General features: G+C 42.7%; 1 protein-coding gene across 2 annotated transcripts in view; it reads left to right on the top strand.

Moving 5' to 3' along the window:
* The window catches only part of SIRT5 (sirtuin 5), a 38,068-nt gene that overhangs the window by 11,948 nt on the left and 9,103 nt on the right, over positions 1-17,017 (top strand). For both annotated transcript variants that reach the window (XM_072729105.1, XM_072729107.1), the window contains 5 exons: positions 5,917-6,142; positions 9,253-9,340; positions 10,365-10,418; positions 12,263-12,386; positions 14,045-14,160. In XM_072729105.1, the coding sequence (XP_072585206.1) occupies positions 5,917-6,142; positions 9,253-9,340; positions 10,365-10,418; positions 12,263-12,386; positions 14,045-14,160 (608 nt within the window). The remainder of the gene's footprint in view (positions 1-5,916; positions 6,143-9,252; positions 9,341-10,364; positions 10,419-12,262; positions 12,387-14,044; positions 14,161-17,017) is intronic.

The following is a 17,017-nucleotide window of genomic DNA, read 5'->3' as shown; positions in this document are numbered from 1 at the left end:
GCATGGACTTTTTAAAAATTCAATTTGTATTAAGGTAAAAATAAAACAAATTAAGATTTACATTTGTATTCAGGTATAATATATAGTTGACCCTTGAACAACCCAGGTTTGAATTGCGTGGGTCCACTGACACATGGATTTTTTTTCTATATATATTATAAAATTTTTTAAAATTTGCAACAATTTGAAAAACTCACAGATGAGCAGCATAACCTAGAAATATTTAAAAATTTAAGAAAAAGGTATGTCATAAATTCATAAATGCATGAAATATATGTAGATACTAGTCTGTTTTTATCATTTACTACCATACAAATTTATTATAAAAATTTTAAATTTATTAAAACTTAAGTACACAAATGCAGACCACATATGGTGCCATTCTTAGTCTAGAGAAATGTAAACAAATGTAATGATGCAGTATTAAATCTCACTTAAACCTGACTATAGTGCCTACCGTACTTCTGTAATAGTTTTGTAGCTACCTCCTCCTGTTGCTGTTGCGGTGAGCTCAAGTATTGCAAGTATCTGTTTAAGATTTGGTGTGACACTAGTCATCTCTATGTGAGCAGTTTGTCCCTCCAGTAAATTTCATGTTGCCGTAAAGAGTAATCTCAAAAACAAACAAACAGACAAAAACAAAAACAAAAAAACAACAAAAAAGAGTAATCTCTTGGAATACCACTTTGCACCAGTGAGAATGGCTAAAATTAACAAGACAGGAAACAACAAACGTTGGCCAGGATGTGGACAATGCTGGTAGGAATGCAGGCTGGTTCTGGCACTCTGGAAAACAGTATGAAGGTTCCTGGAGAAGTTAAAAATAGAGCTACCTTCCCACCCAGTAATTGTACTCCTGGGTATTTACCCCAAAAATACAGATGTAGTGAAATGACAGGACACCAGTACCCCAATGTTCATAGAAGAAATGTACACAATAGCCAGACTGTGGAAAGTGCTGAGATGTCCTTGGACAGATGAATGGATAAAGAAGATGTGGTATAGATACACTATGGAATATTACTCAGCCGTCAGAGAGGATGAATACCTATATTTACATCGACATGGATGGAACTGTAGGGTATTATGTTGAGTGCTAGAAGTCAGTCAAAGAAAGACAATGATCATATGGTTTCACTCATATGCGGATATAAGAAATAGGGATAGGGACTATAAGGAAAGGGGAAAAACTGAGTGGGGAAAAATTAGAGAGGAAGAAAACCATGAGAAACTCCTAACTCTGAAAAATAAACAAAAAGTTGCAGAAGAGGAGGTGGGGTGGGGAGAGGGGGTAACTGGGTGATGGGCATTCAGGAAGGCATTTGGTGTGATGAGCACTGGGCGTTATACTATATGTTGGCCAATTGAATTTAAATAGGAAAAATTTTAAAAAGAGTGATCTCTTGGGGTTCCCATATATTTTTCATCATGCTTAGTGCAATATGATCAACCCTGAATCATACCATGGGACCCATGCAAAGTGCCACTAGTGATGTAGAAAATGCTCCCAAAAAGCTGAGGAAAGTCATGACATGACATTTAAAAAAAAAGTTGAATTGCTTGATATGACCTATAGATTGAGGTCTGCCACTGTGGTTGCCCACCAGTTATTTCAGGAAGATCCATTGGAAAAAAAAAAAAAAAAAAAGGAAATTCATGAGGCCATTGCCATAGCTACACCAGCAGGTGCAAAAATCTTGCACTTTTTTGTGAAATACATATATATATATATTTTTTTTGTAAATATTTTATTTATTTTTTCATGAGAGACAGAGGCAGAGGGAGAAGCAGGCTCCCTACAAGGGGCCTGATGTGAGACTCGATCCTGGATCCCGGGATCACACCCTGAGCCGAAGGCAGATGCTCCACTGCTGAGCCACCCAGGCGTCCTGTGAAATATATTTTTATCTCATATTGAAAATGGGGCTTTTATGCGGTTCAGGATTGGCTTTAAGAGAGGTATACCTTTAGACTCCATGGTGATTTGAGAAAAAGCAAAGTCATTGTATGATAACTTAAAGCAAAAAAAAGGTAAAGGATCTAAAACTGGAAAATTCAGAGCCAGCAGAATTTGGTTTGATAATCTTAAAAAGAGATTTGGCTTAAAAAAAAAAAAAAAAAGCCAAGCTAACAGGAGAAGTAGCTTCTGCCAGCCAAGAGGCAGCAGACAAGTTCCCAGACCCCATTAAGAAGATCTTTGAGGAGAGAATGTCTGCCTACACAGGTTTTTAATATAGACAGAGTGCCCTGTTCTGGGGGAAAAATATGCTACTAAGGATGTTTATTAGTAAGAAAGAGAAGTGATGCCAAGATTTAAGACAGGAAGGGATAGGCTAATTCTACAGTTTTATACAAATGCAGTCAGGTTTCTTTCTTTTTTATTTTTATTTTTTGAAAGATTTTATTTATTTATTCATGAGAGACAGAGGTAGAGACACAGGCAGAGGGAGAAGCAGGTTCTATGTAGGGAGCCCGATGTGGGACTCATCCCAGGTCTTCAGGATAATGCCTCGAGCTGAAGGCAGCACTAAACCACTGAGCCACCCAGGCTGCCCTGCATTCAGGTTTCTGATCAGGACAACCCTTATCTATAAAGCTGATAACTCCCCAAGTTTTCAAGGGAAAAGATAAATAGCAGGTGCCAGTCTTGGTTGTACAAGACAGAGGCCTGGACAACAAGAATCCTGTTTCTGGATGGGCCCCGTTGATGAAGTACCTTGCTAATAAGAGACTGCCTTTTAATGTTCCTTTGATATTGGACAATGCCCCTAGCCACCCAGAAGCCCATGAGTTCAACACTGAAGGCGTCAGACTGGTCTACTTGTTCCCAAACACAATATCTCTAATTCAGTCTGTAGGTCAAGGGGTTATAAGGACCTTTAAGGCTCATGAAACACAGTGCTCTATGGAAAGGATTGTCAACACTGTGGAAGGGTACCTTGACAGAACATCATGAAAGTCTGGAAGGATTATGCTAGTAAAGATGGCATCATTAGAGAAGAAGCTGTGAAAGCCAGCAAGCCCAAAACAATAAATTCTTTTTTTTTTAAGATTTTATTTATTTATTCATTCACGAGAGACGCACACACACACACACACACACATAGAGAGAGAGAGAGAGAGAGAGAGAGGGGCAGAGACACAGGCAGAGGGAGAAGTAGGCTCCATGCAGGGACCCTGGGATCATGACCTGAGCCAAAGACGGACACTCAACCACTGAGCTACCCGGGCGTCCCCATAACAATGTTTCTAATACTGCATTATGAACATGACTATAATACTGAATGCCATAAAGATACTATAACCATTCATTAATGTAGCTGGTAGACCAGATACCTTGAAGCCATGTTATCCATTGCACTAGGGACCATAAAACAATCCTATGGGTACTTCTTCATTATCAATGTATGAATTTTCATGCATAAATAAATATGAATTTTTTAACATTATGTTTTATTTACTTAAAAGATTTATTTATTTATTCATTCATTCATTCATTCATTCATGAGAGAGGCAGAGACATAGGCAAAGGGAGAAGCAGACTCCCTGCGGGGAGCCTGATGTGGGACTTGATCCCTGGGATCACTGCCTGACCACCCTAGTGCCCCTATCTTTTATTTTTTTTATTTTATTTTATTTTTTTTTTATTTATGATAGTCACAGAGAGAGAGAGGCAGAGACACAGGCGGAGGAAGAAGCAGGCTCCATGCACCGGGAGCCCGAAGTGGGACTCGATCCGGGGTCTCCAGGATCGCGCCCTGGGCCAAAGGCAGGCGCCAAACCGCTGCGCCACCCAGGGATCCCTATCTTTTATTTTTTGATGTCTACTGTTAGTAATATGTATAACATCTATAGTCTTTTTGTATCGTATATAAGAATATTGATGTAGGCCCTGACAGATGATTTCTGGTGTAAACAGACAACATATATTCGGTATTGATCCGTACAGGACAGCACTGTAAATGTATTTTCCCTTCCTTACAATTTTCTTAACATTTTCTTTTTTTCTAGTGTACTTTATTGTAAGAATACATTATATAATACATATAACATACAAAATCTGTGTTACTTAACTGTTGATGTTATCGGTAAGGCTTCCAGTCGACAGTAGAAGCTATTAATAGTTAAGTTTTGGGGAAGTCAGAAGTTATATGCAAGATTTTTGACTGCACAGAGGTTGGTGCTCTTAACCCCCACATTGTTCAAGGGTTAACTGTACATGTAATAAAACCCACCGAAGTGTATATTCAATCAATGAGTTTTAACAAGTGAGCTAACACCCACCATCCTGGTTACATACAATGTACCATTAGACCCTTAGGCACTGAGCCTCCTCCCCTCCCCTGGCCTAGGAAATCCCTAGTTTGGAAATGTAGATTTTGTCAGTTCGTTGCTCTGTCCCCAGCTCCAGAACTTTGGCACATGTAAGTGCTTAGTAGACCTTTGTTGGTTGAATGAAGGTCATCATAAATAGTTACTTCAGTCATGAATTCCAGATTTAGTAGGTAGGTTCTTGTTAAGTGAAGGGTTGATGAACCTACCTTTCCTTCCCTACTAAATGCCTCGGGCTGGCAAATGTTTGGGATTTGTCACCTTTCTGCTGTCCTCCAGATGAGCCTACTGATGTAGATGTGAGGATCATTGCCTTAAAGGTGAAGGAGGGGAAGAAGAACAGAGGGGTTTTTTTTTTTTTTTTTTAAGATTTTATTTATTCATGAGAGACACAGAGAGGCAGAGACACAGGCAGTGGGAGAAGCAGGCTCCACGCAGGGAGCCCGATGCGGAACTCGATCCTGGGTCTCCAGGATCAGGCCCTGGGCTGAAGGCAGCGCTAAACCACTGAGCCACCAGGGCTGCCCCGAGCATAGGGTTCTTAGGGTCCCACAAGACAGAGGAGCCACACAGAGCAGTCCCTGAATTAAAGAAGCAGTGGTCGTGGGCCTAGAGGGCCTCAGGGTCTCTCCTAGAGGAGAGAAGTGGTGAGTAGTGTCAAAGCAGCTCAGATTTTGTGGGGAAGCAAAGAAGTCAACAGAATGCGTTTGACTCCAGCTGTGTTCCAAGGACATACGTACACTAGTTCATGTGTCACCCGTAAACCATGTCAGGCCACTTGTGTTCTGAGTGGAGGGCAGAAAGCCAGTCCAGGGTGGATGTGGATAATCTGCAGCATAGACGTTTGCTCCCCCTTCATTCCCCAGATGAAGGCTGACACTACTGCTAGGTAGAAGGGTGACCTTTATAGTCAAAGAAAACACATAATACCAGCACCTCCACAGTCCAGATAGAGCATGCTTCAGTTCTTGCCAGAGCTTCCCCTGTGGCCCTCTCCCCATCGGCTTGCAGTTCCAGATGACAGCTACTCTCCTACCTTTCACTACAATGGAGGATTTTCTCTCCCAGAAGAGGAATCATCCTTTAAAAATATATTTTTAAATATTCTTTTAACATGTATGCTCTTTTATATGTGTAGTTGTGTGTATCTGTGTAGCTATAATCATAAAAAACTCAACTGTGACCGTTACACCTCAGGTGGGCATTTTGCATCATACTTTTTTCCCCTAGATAAATGAAATTGACTTTCAGTATTTTAGGGCTCCATGAAAAAACAGATTCAACCTAAATCCCTCTCTGGCATTACTTTGCTTCGTGTCCATAAGGTTCTTGACTGGTAAATGGGACAGTTTGCGATATCCCTGCCTATTAAGTGGAGAAATTAAAACCAATTTCTCCAGGGTCCCCTGTTAGTCCAGGATTGGGGCTCAGCCTGGTGCCTGGAGCCCTGTCCCAAGTGGGGACTTCCGTGGGCCTGTGGTAGGTGTGCTGCAGCCTGCCCCCTCCCAGCGCTGCCCGCTGCCATGGTCCGGAGCGCCTGTGTGTCCCGCCCTCTCTGACTCCTGCCTCTTCTCTCGCCCCCAGGACCTGGCCACCCCTCAGGCCTTTGCACGAAACCCTTCCCTGGTGTGGGAGTTCTACCATTATCGGCGGGAGGTCATGCTCAGCAAGGAGCCAAACCCGGGGCACCTTGCCATTGCTGAATGTGAGGCCCGGCTGCGTGAGCAGGGCCGACGGGTCATGGTCATCACTCAAAACATCGATGAGCTGCATCGCAGGGCTGGCACCAAGAACCTTCTGGAAATCCATGGTGAGGGGCCCTCATGTGGGGGGCAGGACCAGACAACAAAACACACGTCCTCCTGTTTCCCACCTGGACCCACTATATCAGAATCTGCATTGTTAAGATTTTATTTATTTATTTGACTGAGAGCACAAGCAGGGGGAGCAACAGGCAAAGGGAGAGGGAGAATCAGACTCCCCACTGAGCAGGGAGCCCGATGCGGGACTCGATCCTAGGACCCTGGGCTCATGACCAGGACTGAAGGCAGACGCTTTTTTTTTTTTTAAAGATTTTATTTATTTATTCATGAGAGACACACACACACACACACACACACACAGAGAGGCAGAGACACGGGCAGAGGGAGAAGCAGGCTCCATGCAGGGAGCCCGACGTGGGACTCAATCCTGGGGCTCCAGGATCAGGCCCTGGGCTGAAGGCGGCGCTAAGCGGCTGAGCCATCTGGGCTGCCCTGAAGGCAGACACTTAACCGACTGAGCCCCCCAGGTGCCCCCAGAATCTGCATTTGATGAGACGGCGACGCGAGGTGTCTGGTGTGCACATTACAGGGCAGAGGTGCAAGCGCCCAGCTGGGCTGAGGGGAGAGAAGAGGCTCGGGCTATCGAACAGCTATGGCTTGAACATGAACCACCTGGGAAGAGCCTGGCATTCCTGGGGGTGGCCGTTTACTTTCCACAGCTTGGACGCTGCGCAGCCGCTCCACCCGCAAGCCTGGAGAAAACTGCCAGATCTGGGACCTGCCCTGCATCAAGCCCACCGAGTCTGTGACGCCTGTGGAGTTTGTCTTACATCCCGCTGGCTTCCTTTCTCTGCATTGGTGACACCCTGCTTCTCCCTCATGTCCTCTTTAACCCTCCCTTTGGGGCTTACCAAAAGTCTAATCAGTCCATTCACACAAGAGCATGAGCATGCGAGATTTCTTCCCCAGGATGTTTGTATTTAAGGGTCTACAAAACTTGCATCCCAAGGAATGCATTTCTTAACTGTGGAATTTCCAGAAGCAGTGACCCAGTGGGGAATGTTGCTGGTCTCTAGGTATGCAGTGAAGTTGCACATTTTGGCCTGAGATAATGGCAGTTGAACAGGGTTCACTTGGGGCCAGTCTTACTTTCGTGTCCCAGCAGTAGTCGGCCACCTGCTGACTGAGTGCCTTATTGGCACCTTCTTCGACTGGGTCTGTCCATGTGGTTCTTCTCATTTCTTTGCAGTGTCAGAATGTAAGTGGTGTCACTTGCCATGTACAAATGTATAAAATGCAGGTGTTAACACCTATCTTACAGTTGTTTTAAGGATTAAATAAGATAGGGATTCCTGGGTGGCTTAATGGTTGAGCATCTGCATTTGGCTCATGGTGTGATCCCGGATTCCCGCAATCGAGTCCCACAACGGGCTCTTTGCATGAAGCCTGCTTCTCCCTCTGCCTCTTTCTCTGTGTCTCTCATGAATAAATAAATATTTTTTTAAAAAGGATTAAGTAAGATAATACGTGCATCTTAGTTGGGACTTGGGGGTTGCAGATAATTAGAACTCTCTTCCAATTTAGGTGAAAACAAAAGAAAACCCTTCCTTTTATCAAGCTAAAGATGCCACCAATTTTAGGGTGCATCATACCCAGCGTGGGGCTTGAACTCAGAACGCCGAGATCAAGACCTGAGCTGAGATCAAAGTTGGATGCTTGACTGACTGAGCCACCCAGGCAGCTCAAGATCCATCACAGTATTTTTTTAAAGATTTTATTTATTTATTCATGAGAGATGGAGAGAGGGGGCAGAGACATAGGCAGAGGGAGAAGCGGGCTCCCTGCATGGAGTCTGATGCAGGACTTGATCCCAGGACCCCAGGATCATGACCCAAGCCGAAGGCAAACGCTCAATCACTGAGCCACCCAGGTGCCTCGATTCATCACTTTTTTTTTTTTAAAGATTTATTTATTTATTTATGATAGACATAGAGAGAAAGAGAGGCAGAGATACAGGAGGAGGGAGAAGCAGGCTCCATGCCGGGAGCCCAACGTGGGACTCGATCCCGGGACTCCAGGATCGCGCCCTGGGCCAAAGGCAGGCACCAAACCGCTGAGCCACCCAGGGATCCCCTGATTCATCACATTTTAAATGTGAACCTTATGAAGAAAATAGTCTGCTGAAACCATGATATTTTATTATCCTTTAGAATTGTTATTTTGTGCTTACAGGAATGGTTTGTTAAAACTTACCTAGACACAGATTTTTAGCACCTATATTGCGCTTTTGCATATAAAACACAAAATGTGAGTGAAATAAAGTGGTAAGGTATGTCTTCTGACCCAGCTTGTTTGTATCACTTGCAAATGACTCCAAGGCGTCAGTGACTGTCTTCTGGGCGTGCCATCGAGGGGATTGGTGATGCAGCATTCCGTAAAAGGCTTCATCTCCTTGTCTTTGGGTTTCCTTCCAAGCTGCTGACACACATCCAAAGTCTGATACCGAGCCTTTCTAGATCTTTCCCAGAGGCGTCAGTGGAAGAGTTACAGACAATAACTAGGACTCATTTTCCTCCTCAAATGGTCCTTCAATGGTTCATTGGTGTAAATGGCCAGGGCTCGCCTTTGTTCCATCAGGCCACCAAGAGTAACACCCAAGCCGCTGCACATCTCACCTGTCATCGTTACCCTTCAGCAGGCGTGTGATCACAGGCTACGACAGCCACCTCACGTCCTGTATCTGGCCTGGTAACAGTCGTAGGACACATGGAATTTCAGAGATGCTTACATGGGGGAAATGGCTGTAGTAAAACTGACAAAATAAGTATATTGTCTCATAAAACTGAGGAGTCCTGACGTGGAGATAATATCCTTAGCAGACTGTCCTATCTGTCCTTGAGTCCCACTATTATTCCCCAGGCTTTGTTCACTCTTTGAGTAAAACCTCACTTCTCCTCCTGCCCTTTGAGTCCAGGAGGCAGATGCTCTTAGCTTCTTCAGGACTGCTATATGCCTTTGTATTTCCCTTCATACCCAGAGCAAGCCCATTTGTTAAAATGAACATATAAAAACTAGATTATTTTGTACCCATTTAGACATGGAGACAATTGCTCTTGATTATACTCAGTTCTGGTCTTGTTTAATTTGTGTTTTTCAGGGAGCTTATTTAAAACACGATGTACCTCTTGTGGAATTGTGGCTGAGAATTACAGGAGTCCAATTTGTCCAGCTTTATCAGGAAAAGGGTAATTATACTGCCCTACAGAATGAGTGTGTATTATTTTCTCTTGAGCATGAATGTAAGGAAATTAAACATTAGCCTAGGAGTCCCATGGATATTTGTAAGAAATAAGACGAGATACAGTGCAGCCATGTGATGAAAGAAATGTCTTGCTCAAAATTTACAGTGCTAAGTGAAAACCACAGGATCTAATTCTTATCTAATACTATAATATGATTCCAATACACACACACACACACACACACACACACACACACACACCCTTCATGTTGACATGTCTATATATAGGTAAAAGACCAGAGGAAAATACAACCAAATATTATTAGCAGTGATTATCAAGAGTGGTGGGATTATTAGGGGAAATTTTGATTTCTTCTTTACATCTTTCTAGAATTTCCTAACAATTCTATGATGAACAGGTACTATTATAATTAGGGAAGAAAATAAAGAGTAGACTTGGAATATTGAGAAAGTTTTTCTTGGCCATTTTATTTTTTTAAAAAGATTTTATTTATTTATTTATTTGACAGCACAAGCAGAGGGAGGGGCAGAGGGAGAGGGAGAAGCAGACTCCCCACTGAGCAGGGACCCTGACACGGGGCTTGATCCCAGGACCCTGAGATCATGACCTGAGCTGAAGGCAGATGCTCAGCCGACTGAGCCACCCAGGCGCTCCTTACTTGGCCATTTTAAATCAGTATAAATTACACAAGTGATATATCAATACAGTATTATAGCAGAAGATTCAAGTTATGATGACGTATACAGTGCATATCCTGAAACTCCCCTTTAACATACCGCTGCTCCATCCCCTCTCCACATACAAGTTCCCTCTCTTGAGGTATAATCACCAGTAGTTAATTGTTTGGCGTCTGTCCTTCTAGTCCCTTGTAAGTCAGCATGCATTAATTATGGGTTTTGTACTATATGCTGCCAGGCAAATATGCAGACTTCTTGGGTTGTGTTATCTCTTTGTTCTTTGATTATACCAAAGACATTGTTTCTTGTTCTCCTGTTATTTACTTCAGTGCTCCAGACCCTGAAGCTCAAGATGCCAGAATCCCAGTGGAAAAACTTCCCCGGTGGGTACAAAAGCTTTGATCAGTGTTTGGTTTTCCAGATTTCCAGAGATTCCTCTCCTCTCCTCTCCCTCTTCTCTGCCTCTCCTCTGCCTCTCCTCTGTCTCTCCTCTGCCTCTCCTGAGGCAGAGACACAGGCAGAGGGAGAAGCAGGCTCCCCACAAGGAGCCCGATGTGGGACTCTATCCCTGAACCAGGATCATGCCCTGAGCCGAAGGCAGACACCCAACCGCTGAGCCACCCAGGTGTCCCAGAAAGATTATTTTTATGTCAGTTTTTCAAAACCATATGTTACCACAGTGTTTCCTAAAATATTTCATAGAGCACTAAATCCATGCAATATTGATGGTATTACTTGAAAAAAACACATGTTATGTGCTAAAGTAAATATAGAAATCACATATTAATTAAACAAAGTCAAAGTATGTTTGCTTTACTGCAGGACTTCTCAGAGCATTTAATATGCTGAAATACACTGTTTCTTTTAATTTTTTTTTAAAGATTATATTTATTTGTGAGAGGTGGGGGTAAGACAGAGACAAAGGGAGAAGCAGGCTCCTTATGGAGCAGGGAACCTAGTGTGGGACTCCATCCCAGGACCCTGGGATCATGACTGGAGCCAAAGGCAGACATTTAACCGACTGAGCCATCCAGGTGCCCCACAGTTCCTCTTTAAAAAGTGCTTATAATATGTTAATATTTCACCAGTTTATTTAATCACAGAACCCTTTTTATGATTCTTAGTAAGGATTTTCATTAACAAATTCTAAAGTTTGATCTAAAACAGTAGGGAATCCTGGTCAGTTCTTTAGTAGGAGGTTGTTGTGATGAAAATGATGTTTGGAGGATTATTTTAGAAGCTGTATGTAAGAGGACCTAGAGGTAGTAGGGAGTGAAAGATGAGAGGTTTTTGGTAATTGACACTGAAGAATGTGGCTGTGGTCAGGGCAAGAAAAAGGTGCCTCTGAGGAAACAGGAAAGGAGGCCATTGATGAGACTAGCATGCGGTTGGGGTGTTAGAGGCAGGTCTGAGCCTGGTTCCTCCCAGGAAGCCACACAATGCGTGCTGTAAAGTAGCTGGGAAAGAGGAGGCTGCTGTTAAAACTCAAAATCCAACTGAGTCAATGTTGGAGATCCATTTGGCTTTATCTGAGATTCATGCATCAGGCAGCTGACAGAAAACAGAAAGGAGCCCCAAGGAGCCACACAATGGAAGACTTTTATAGGCAGGAGGAGGCAGGGAAAGGAGGTTTTTTTTTTAGCAAAGAGGGAATTGTTTCAGGCAGTCACCTTCCTTTAAGGCGCCCAAGGGGGTGTTTCAGGCAAATTACCCCAGTAGTGCTGACCAGGTCATTCCACATTGACTGGTTAAAGGTCATATTCCCCAGAGAGCCTGAAGTTGCAGCCAGGTTAGGTATGAAGTCTTGGTTTGCTGGCGTGGGGCTTAGCACAAGTGACTCCAATTTGGATCTGTTGTCTGTCCTTTTTCTTTTCTTTTTTTTTTTTTTTTTGAGATTTTATTTATTTATTCATGAGAGATACAGAGAAAAAGGCAGAGACATGGGCAGAGGGAGAAGCAGGCTCCCCGTGGGGAACCCAGGACCCTGGGATCATGACCTGAGCCAAAGGCAGATGCTTAACTAACCACCCAGGCACCCCTAAAATGAGTTCTTTGTATTCAGGATAAGCTCACATGGTCTAAAAGGGGAGGAATACATGATAAGAAGGATCAGAGCCACCTATCTGCACAGACTGGATTTGGGGTAGCCCCTAGCCTTCCCGTGACCCACCTGGGCAGACCTGGCAGGGCAGGTGTCAGGGTTGGGTGAAGAATACTGTTCTTACAGGTGTGAAGAGGCAGGGTGTGGGGGCCTGCTGAGACCTCACGTCGTGTGGTTTGGAGAAAACCTGGATCCTGCCGTTCTGGAGGAGGTTGACAAAGAGCTGACCCTCTGTGACTTATGTCTAGTGGTAGGTCTCTCCTTTCCCCGATCCTTGAGATTTTCTGGAACACTGGAACTGGGATGGAGTTTGTTGTATTTTTCCCTCCCTCTTTCCTTCCCTCCCCCTCCTGCCCTGTGCACCCCCCCCCCCCCCCGTTCCCCTTCCTTCCTTCCCCCTTCTGATTTGTGTGTGGAGGGATTTTGTGGTACCCTACAGAAAAATGAAGAAACAATGAATATGTATTAATCTTAAACATGAAACTGTGTAGGACCATATCTTGGGCTTCACAAAGCCCCCCTCCCCATCCAAAAAAGAAAGAAAAAAAGAAAAGAATATGTTATTGGTTCTGATTTTGAAAGTACTACATGCTCATTATTAAATTTGAGAAAATACAAAAAGTACAAAATTATAAAGAGGAAATTAGAAATCACCAATAGCTCTACCATCCAGAAAAAGCCACTGTTAGCATTTTAGTGTATTTTTTTCCTAGATCAGAAGTGAGAAATTGTGGCCTGTGGGCCAGATCTGGGCTGCCACTTGTTTTTGTAAATAAAGTGTTATTGGAACACAGCCATGTCCATTCTTCTGTGGGTTGTCTATGGATGCTTTCACGCTCTAATGGCAGAGTTGACTATTTGTGATGGAGACTGTCTGGCTTACAAAGCCTTAAAAAATTACTATCTGGTCCTTTACAGAAACACATTTGCCCACCCTTGGTCTAGACCTTTTCTCATGCAGATGTATACATATTGTTTAAAATTCAAAAATGGGCTCAGATGGTATGTTCTGTTTTGAAACAACTTTATTCGCGTAGCAATTCACTTAGCATATTTCACATCAGTACATCCACAGATCTGCATCATCTTTTAATTGGCTGCATGGCGTTCTATTTCTTGGATATAAAATGAGATATTTAACCAATCCTCTCTTTTTGGACACTTAGGCCATTTCACATTTTCATATCTTAAATAATGCTGTGGTGAATATTCTTAGACATAACTTCTTAGTATGCTCTTCAGATCCTTTCCTTAGGACATATTTTCCTAAAAGTGGAATTAATTGGACAACGGGTATGCATATTTGAGAATTTCCTTAACATGTCTTTAAAAACAGAAGCACATTCTCTTGGGTGTGTATTCATCCAGCCAGTATTTATTGAGTGCATTCCAGTGTAGCATCAGTGCTCATGACTGAGGGTCAAATGAGAAAAGCTGGTTTGTACAGTGTGTTCTGGTCTTTCCTTTCTTGAAAAGCACATTTGTAAATACATATTTGTAGGGAAGAACCTGAAAGAATATGTATCAAAATGTGAACAGTTGTTATCTTGGGGTAGTAGGATTATGAATGACACATATGGTTTTTTTTTTTAATTTCTAATGTTAAAAAAAAGGGGGCATAGATTATTGGCATCACCTCCTAGAGCAGAAATGAAACTGAGTCAATGATCTGCCATTTCTCTCCATTTGTGCTACATTTCTTCTAGCACAATCTTTTCTAGTGATCAACCAAAAGGATGTCTCCTAACTTCCCATCTCTCCCTTGGAAGCTTCCCAGTGATCCCATCTAGCTTAGTTTCCCTCACATCCAGAGCCGCAAACCTGCCTGAGCTTATGTAAGGTTTTCTGAGAATGTTTCTTCTGCCCAAAGTGTGGTCATTCATCCGTTTCCATTCCTTTGCTTTGTAGGTGGGAACTTCCTCTGTGGTTTATCCTGCTGCCATGTTTGCACCCCAGGTGTCTGCCCGGGGAGTGCCAGTGGCCGAATTCAACATGGAAACCACCCCAGCCACCAACAGATTCAGGTACAGGGATTACCAAGGTGGGAGATGGAAAGTACTAAGCATTTTGAGATATGTCATCTGAACAGACCTTACCTACTGTTCTCATTTAAAAAAAAAAAAAAAAAGACAAAGAGTTTATGTTTTCTATTTTGGTCTATAGTTGCTTTGATGGAAGAACAAAATATCGTTAACTGTAGACCAAGGCATCTATGTCTTTTCCCAGGGAAATTGCCTTAGGGCTTTTGTTGTTCATGTTTTGAAACTTCTTTGATGAACATTTTGAAAGTTCTTTGATTCTGTAGCCTTGGCTTTCATTTGCATTTTTCAGTGAGAGCTGGTAATGGCATTTAGGTGTAGGTGAGTTGAATACCCAGCACTTAGTTGGGGAGATGCCCGTGCAGACCTCTGTCACCCACTGTTCTCCCTGGGAGGCGGCCAGATATCTCCTGAATATCCTTAATATTAGACTTGGGGCCATGTCGTGGTGCTGATCCTATCACCCATATTTGCGTGGAAAGTGGAGACCATCAGACAATGCGTTTTTAGTCTCATTCTGAATTGTTTTATGCTCAGCTTCATTTTGCTTTTTTTCACGCTGTTTTGCTGTTGTTGTTGTCATTTTAAAGATTTTATTTATCTATTCATGAGAGACACAGAGTGGCAGAGACACAGGCAGAGGGAGAAGCAGGCTCCCTGTGGGGAGCCCTATGCAAGATTTGATCCCAGGACCCCGGGATCACAACCTGAGCCAAAGGCAGATGCTTAATCACTGAGCCACCCAAATGCCCCTTTGCCCTGGCTGTTTTATCTTCCCTTTATTTTAATTTCTATATTTTTTTTATCAGTTGGCTCCATTCCTTTCTAGAATAAGGTAGAACATAAATAACTCATAAAGAAATATGAATAAATAAAATATAAAACTTCACTAAAACTTATCATTATGTTAGCCAGTGGTTGTCATGTCAGCTACATATTTAAAAAATATGACTGGGTACCAGCCATGAGATTCTGATGTAACTGGTCTCGTGTGTAGCCTGGGCATCATGATTTCCATAAACTTCCTCAATGATTCTGATGTGGAGCCAGGATGGGGACCAGCATTCTGAGTCCTCAGTGGAATAAAAAAAAAAAAAATGTGCCATAGACTGTGTGTAAATACACTTGATGATCCTCTGCAGCTGGGCTGACTGAATCTGATCTCCTCTGTCTGTTTTAGTCAGTATGTTTGTGTCCTCAGTCCGCTTCTTCATTTGTGTGTAAGTGGTGGGAAGTAGGAAGACATTTCTCTTAAAAAATTGCCTTCTATGTAAAACCGATTCTTTGAAAACTATACAGTAAAAGAAGTGAAAAGATCTAAGTCTGTCGAAGGACCTTCATGTCCTTGGACCAGACACTGTTGTTAAGATGGCAATACTCCCCAAGTTGAGTTACAGGTATAGCTGGTCTCTATCAAAATTGCAGCTGGCCTCTTTACTAAAATTGGCAAGGTGATCCTAAAAGTCATATGGATGCATGGGGGCCAAAATAGCCAAAACAAAGAGAATGATGAAGTTGAAGAACTCACACTTTGCAGTTTCAAAAGTTATTCGGAAGTTACAGTTTATTAAGACAACGTGGTGCTGACATGAGGATAGACATCTACATTAGTGGGGCTGAATTGAGAGTTCAGAAATAAACCCTCAATCTATGGCCACCTGATTTTTGGAAAGGGTATGAAGACAATTAAGGGCAAGAGTAGCCTTTTTTTTTTTTTTTTTTTTTAAGATTTTATTTATTTGAGAGAGAGAGTGAGAGAAAACATGAACAGGGGATGAGTAGAGGGAGAAGCAGGCTCCCCATCGAGCAGGGAGCCTGATGCGGGACTCCATCCCAGGACCCTGAGATCATGACCTGAGCCAAAGGCCAACACTTAACCACTTGAGCCACCCAGGTTCCCCAAGAGTAGCCTTTTTAACAAATGGTTCTGGAATGGCTGAATTGTCACCTGCAAAAGAATGAAATGAGACTCCTTCTTCATACCACATATAAAAATTAACCCAAATGAACGATAGACCTAACTATAAAAGCTAAAAGTATAAAATACTTAAAAGTAAGTTTTTGTGGCCTTTAGTTAGTAAAAGCCTCTATGACATGACATCAAAAGCACAAATAAGATAAAGGGGTAAATTGGCTTTCCATCAACACTAGAAACAAACCTCTTTACTTCAATAGGCCCCATCAATAAAGTGAAAAATCTCATGAAATGTGAGGAAATAGTTGCATGTCTAGGGACCCCAGGGTGGCTCAGCGGTTGAGCATCTGCCTTAAGCCTGGGGCATGATCAGGAGGTTCTGGGATCGAGTCCTGCATTGGGCTTCTTGCATGGAGCCTGCTTCTCCCTCTGCCTGTGTCTCTGCCTCTCTCTCTCTGTGTGTCTCTCACGAATGAATAAATAAAATCTTTTAAAAAAAGAAATATTTGCAAGTCTAATATTTGTATGGGACTTACATTCAGAATCTATAAAGAACTCTCACATTTCAATAATAAAAAGACAAATTGTCCAATTTAGAAATGGGCCGAATATTTGAATAGACATTTTTCTAATCATATACACATGGTCAATAAACATATTGAAAATATGCTGGGGCAGCCCCGGTGGCACAACGGTTTAGCGTCATCTGCGGCCCAGGCTGTGATCCTGGGGACCCAGGATCAAGTCGAATGTTGGGCTCCCTGCATGGAGCCTGCTTCTCCCTCTGCCTGTGTCTCTGCCTCTCTCTCTCACTCTCTGTGTGTCTCTATGAATAAATAAATAAAATCTTAAAAAAATATGCTGAATATTATTAAATTAGGGAAACGTAAATTAAAACCACCACGAGATTCCACTTAACAGTCACTA

The sequence above is a fragment of the Vulpes vulpes genome, chromosome 12 (assembly GCF_048418805.1).
Source record: "Vulpes vulpes isolate BD-2025 chromosome 12, VulVul3, whole genome shotgun sequence".
In the NCBI taxonomy this organism is placed as follows: domain Eukaryota; kingdom Metazoa; phylum Chordata; class Mammalia; order Carnivora; family Canidae; genus Vulpes; species Vulpes vulpes.
Note: the sequence above shows the minus strand (reverse complement) of the source record. Positions and strands in the feature narration are given on the sequence as shown.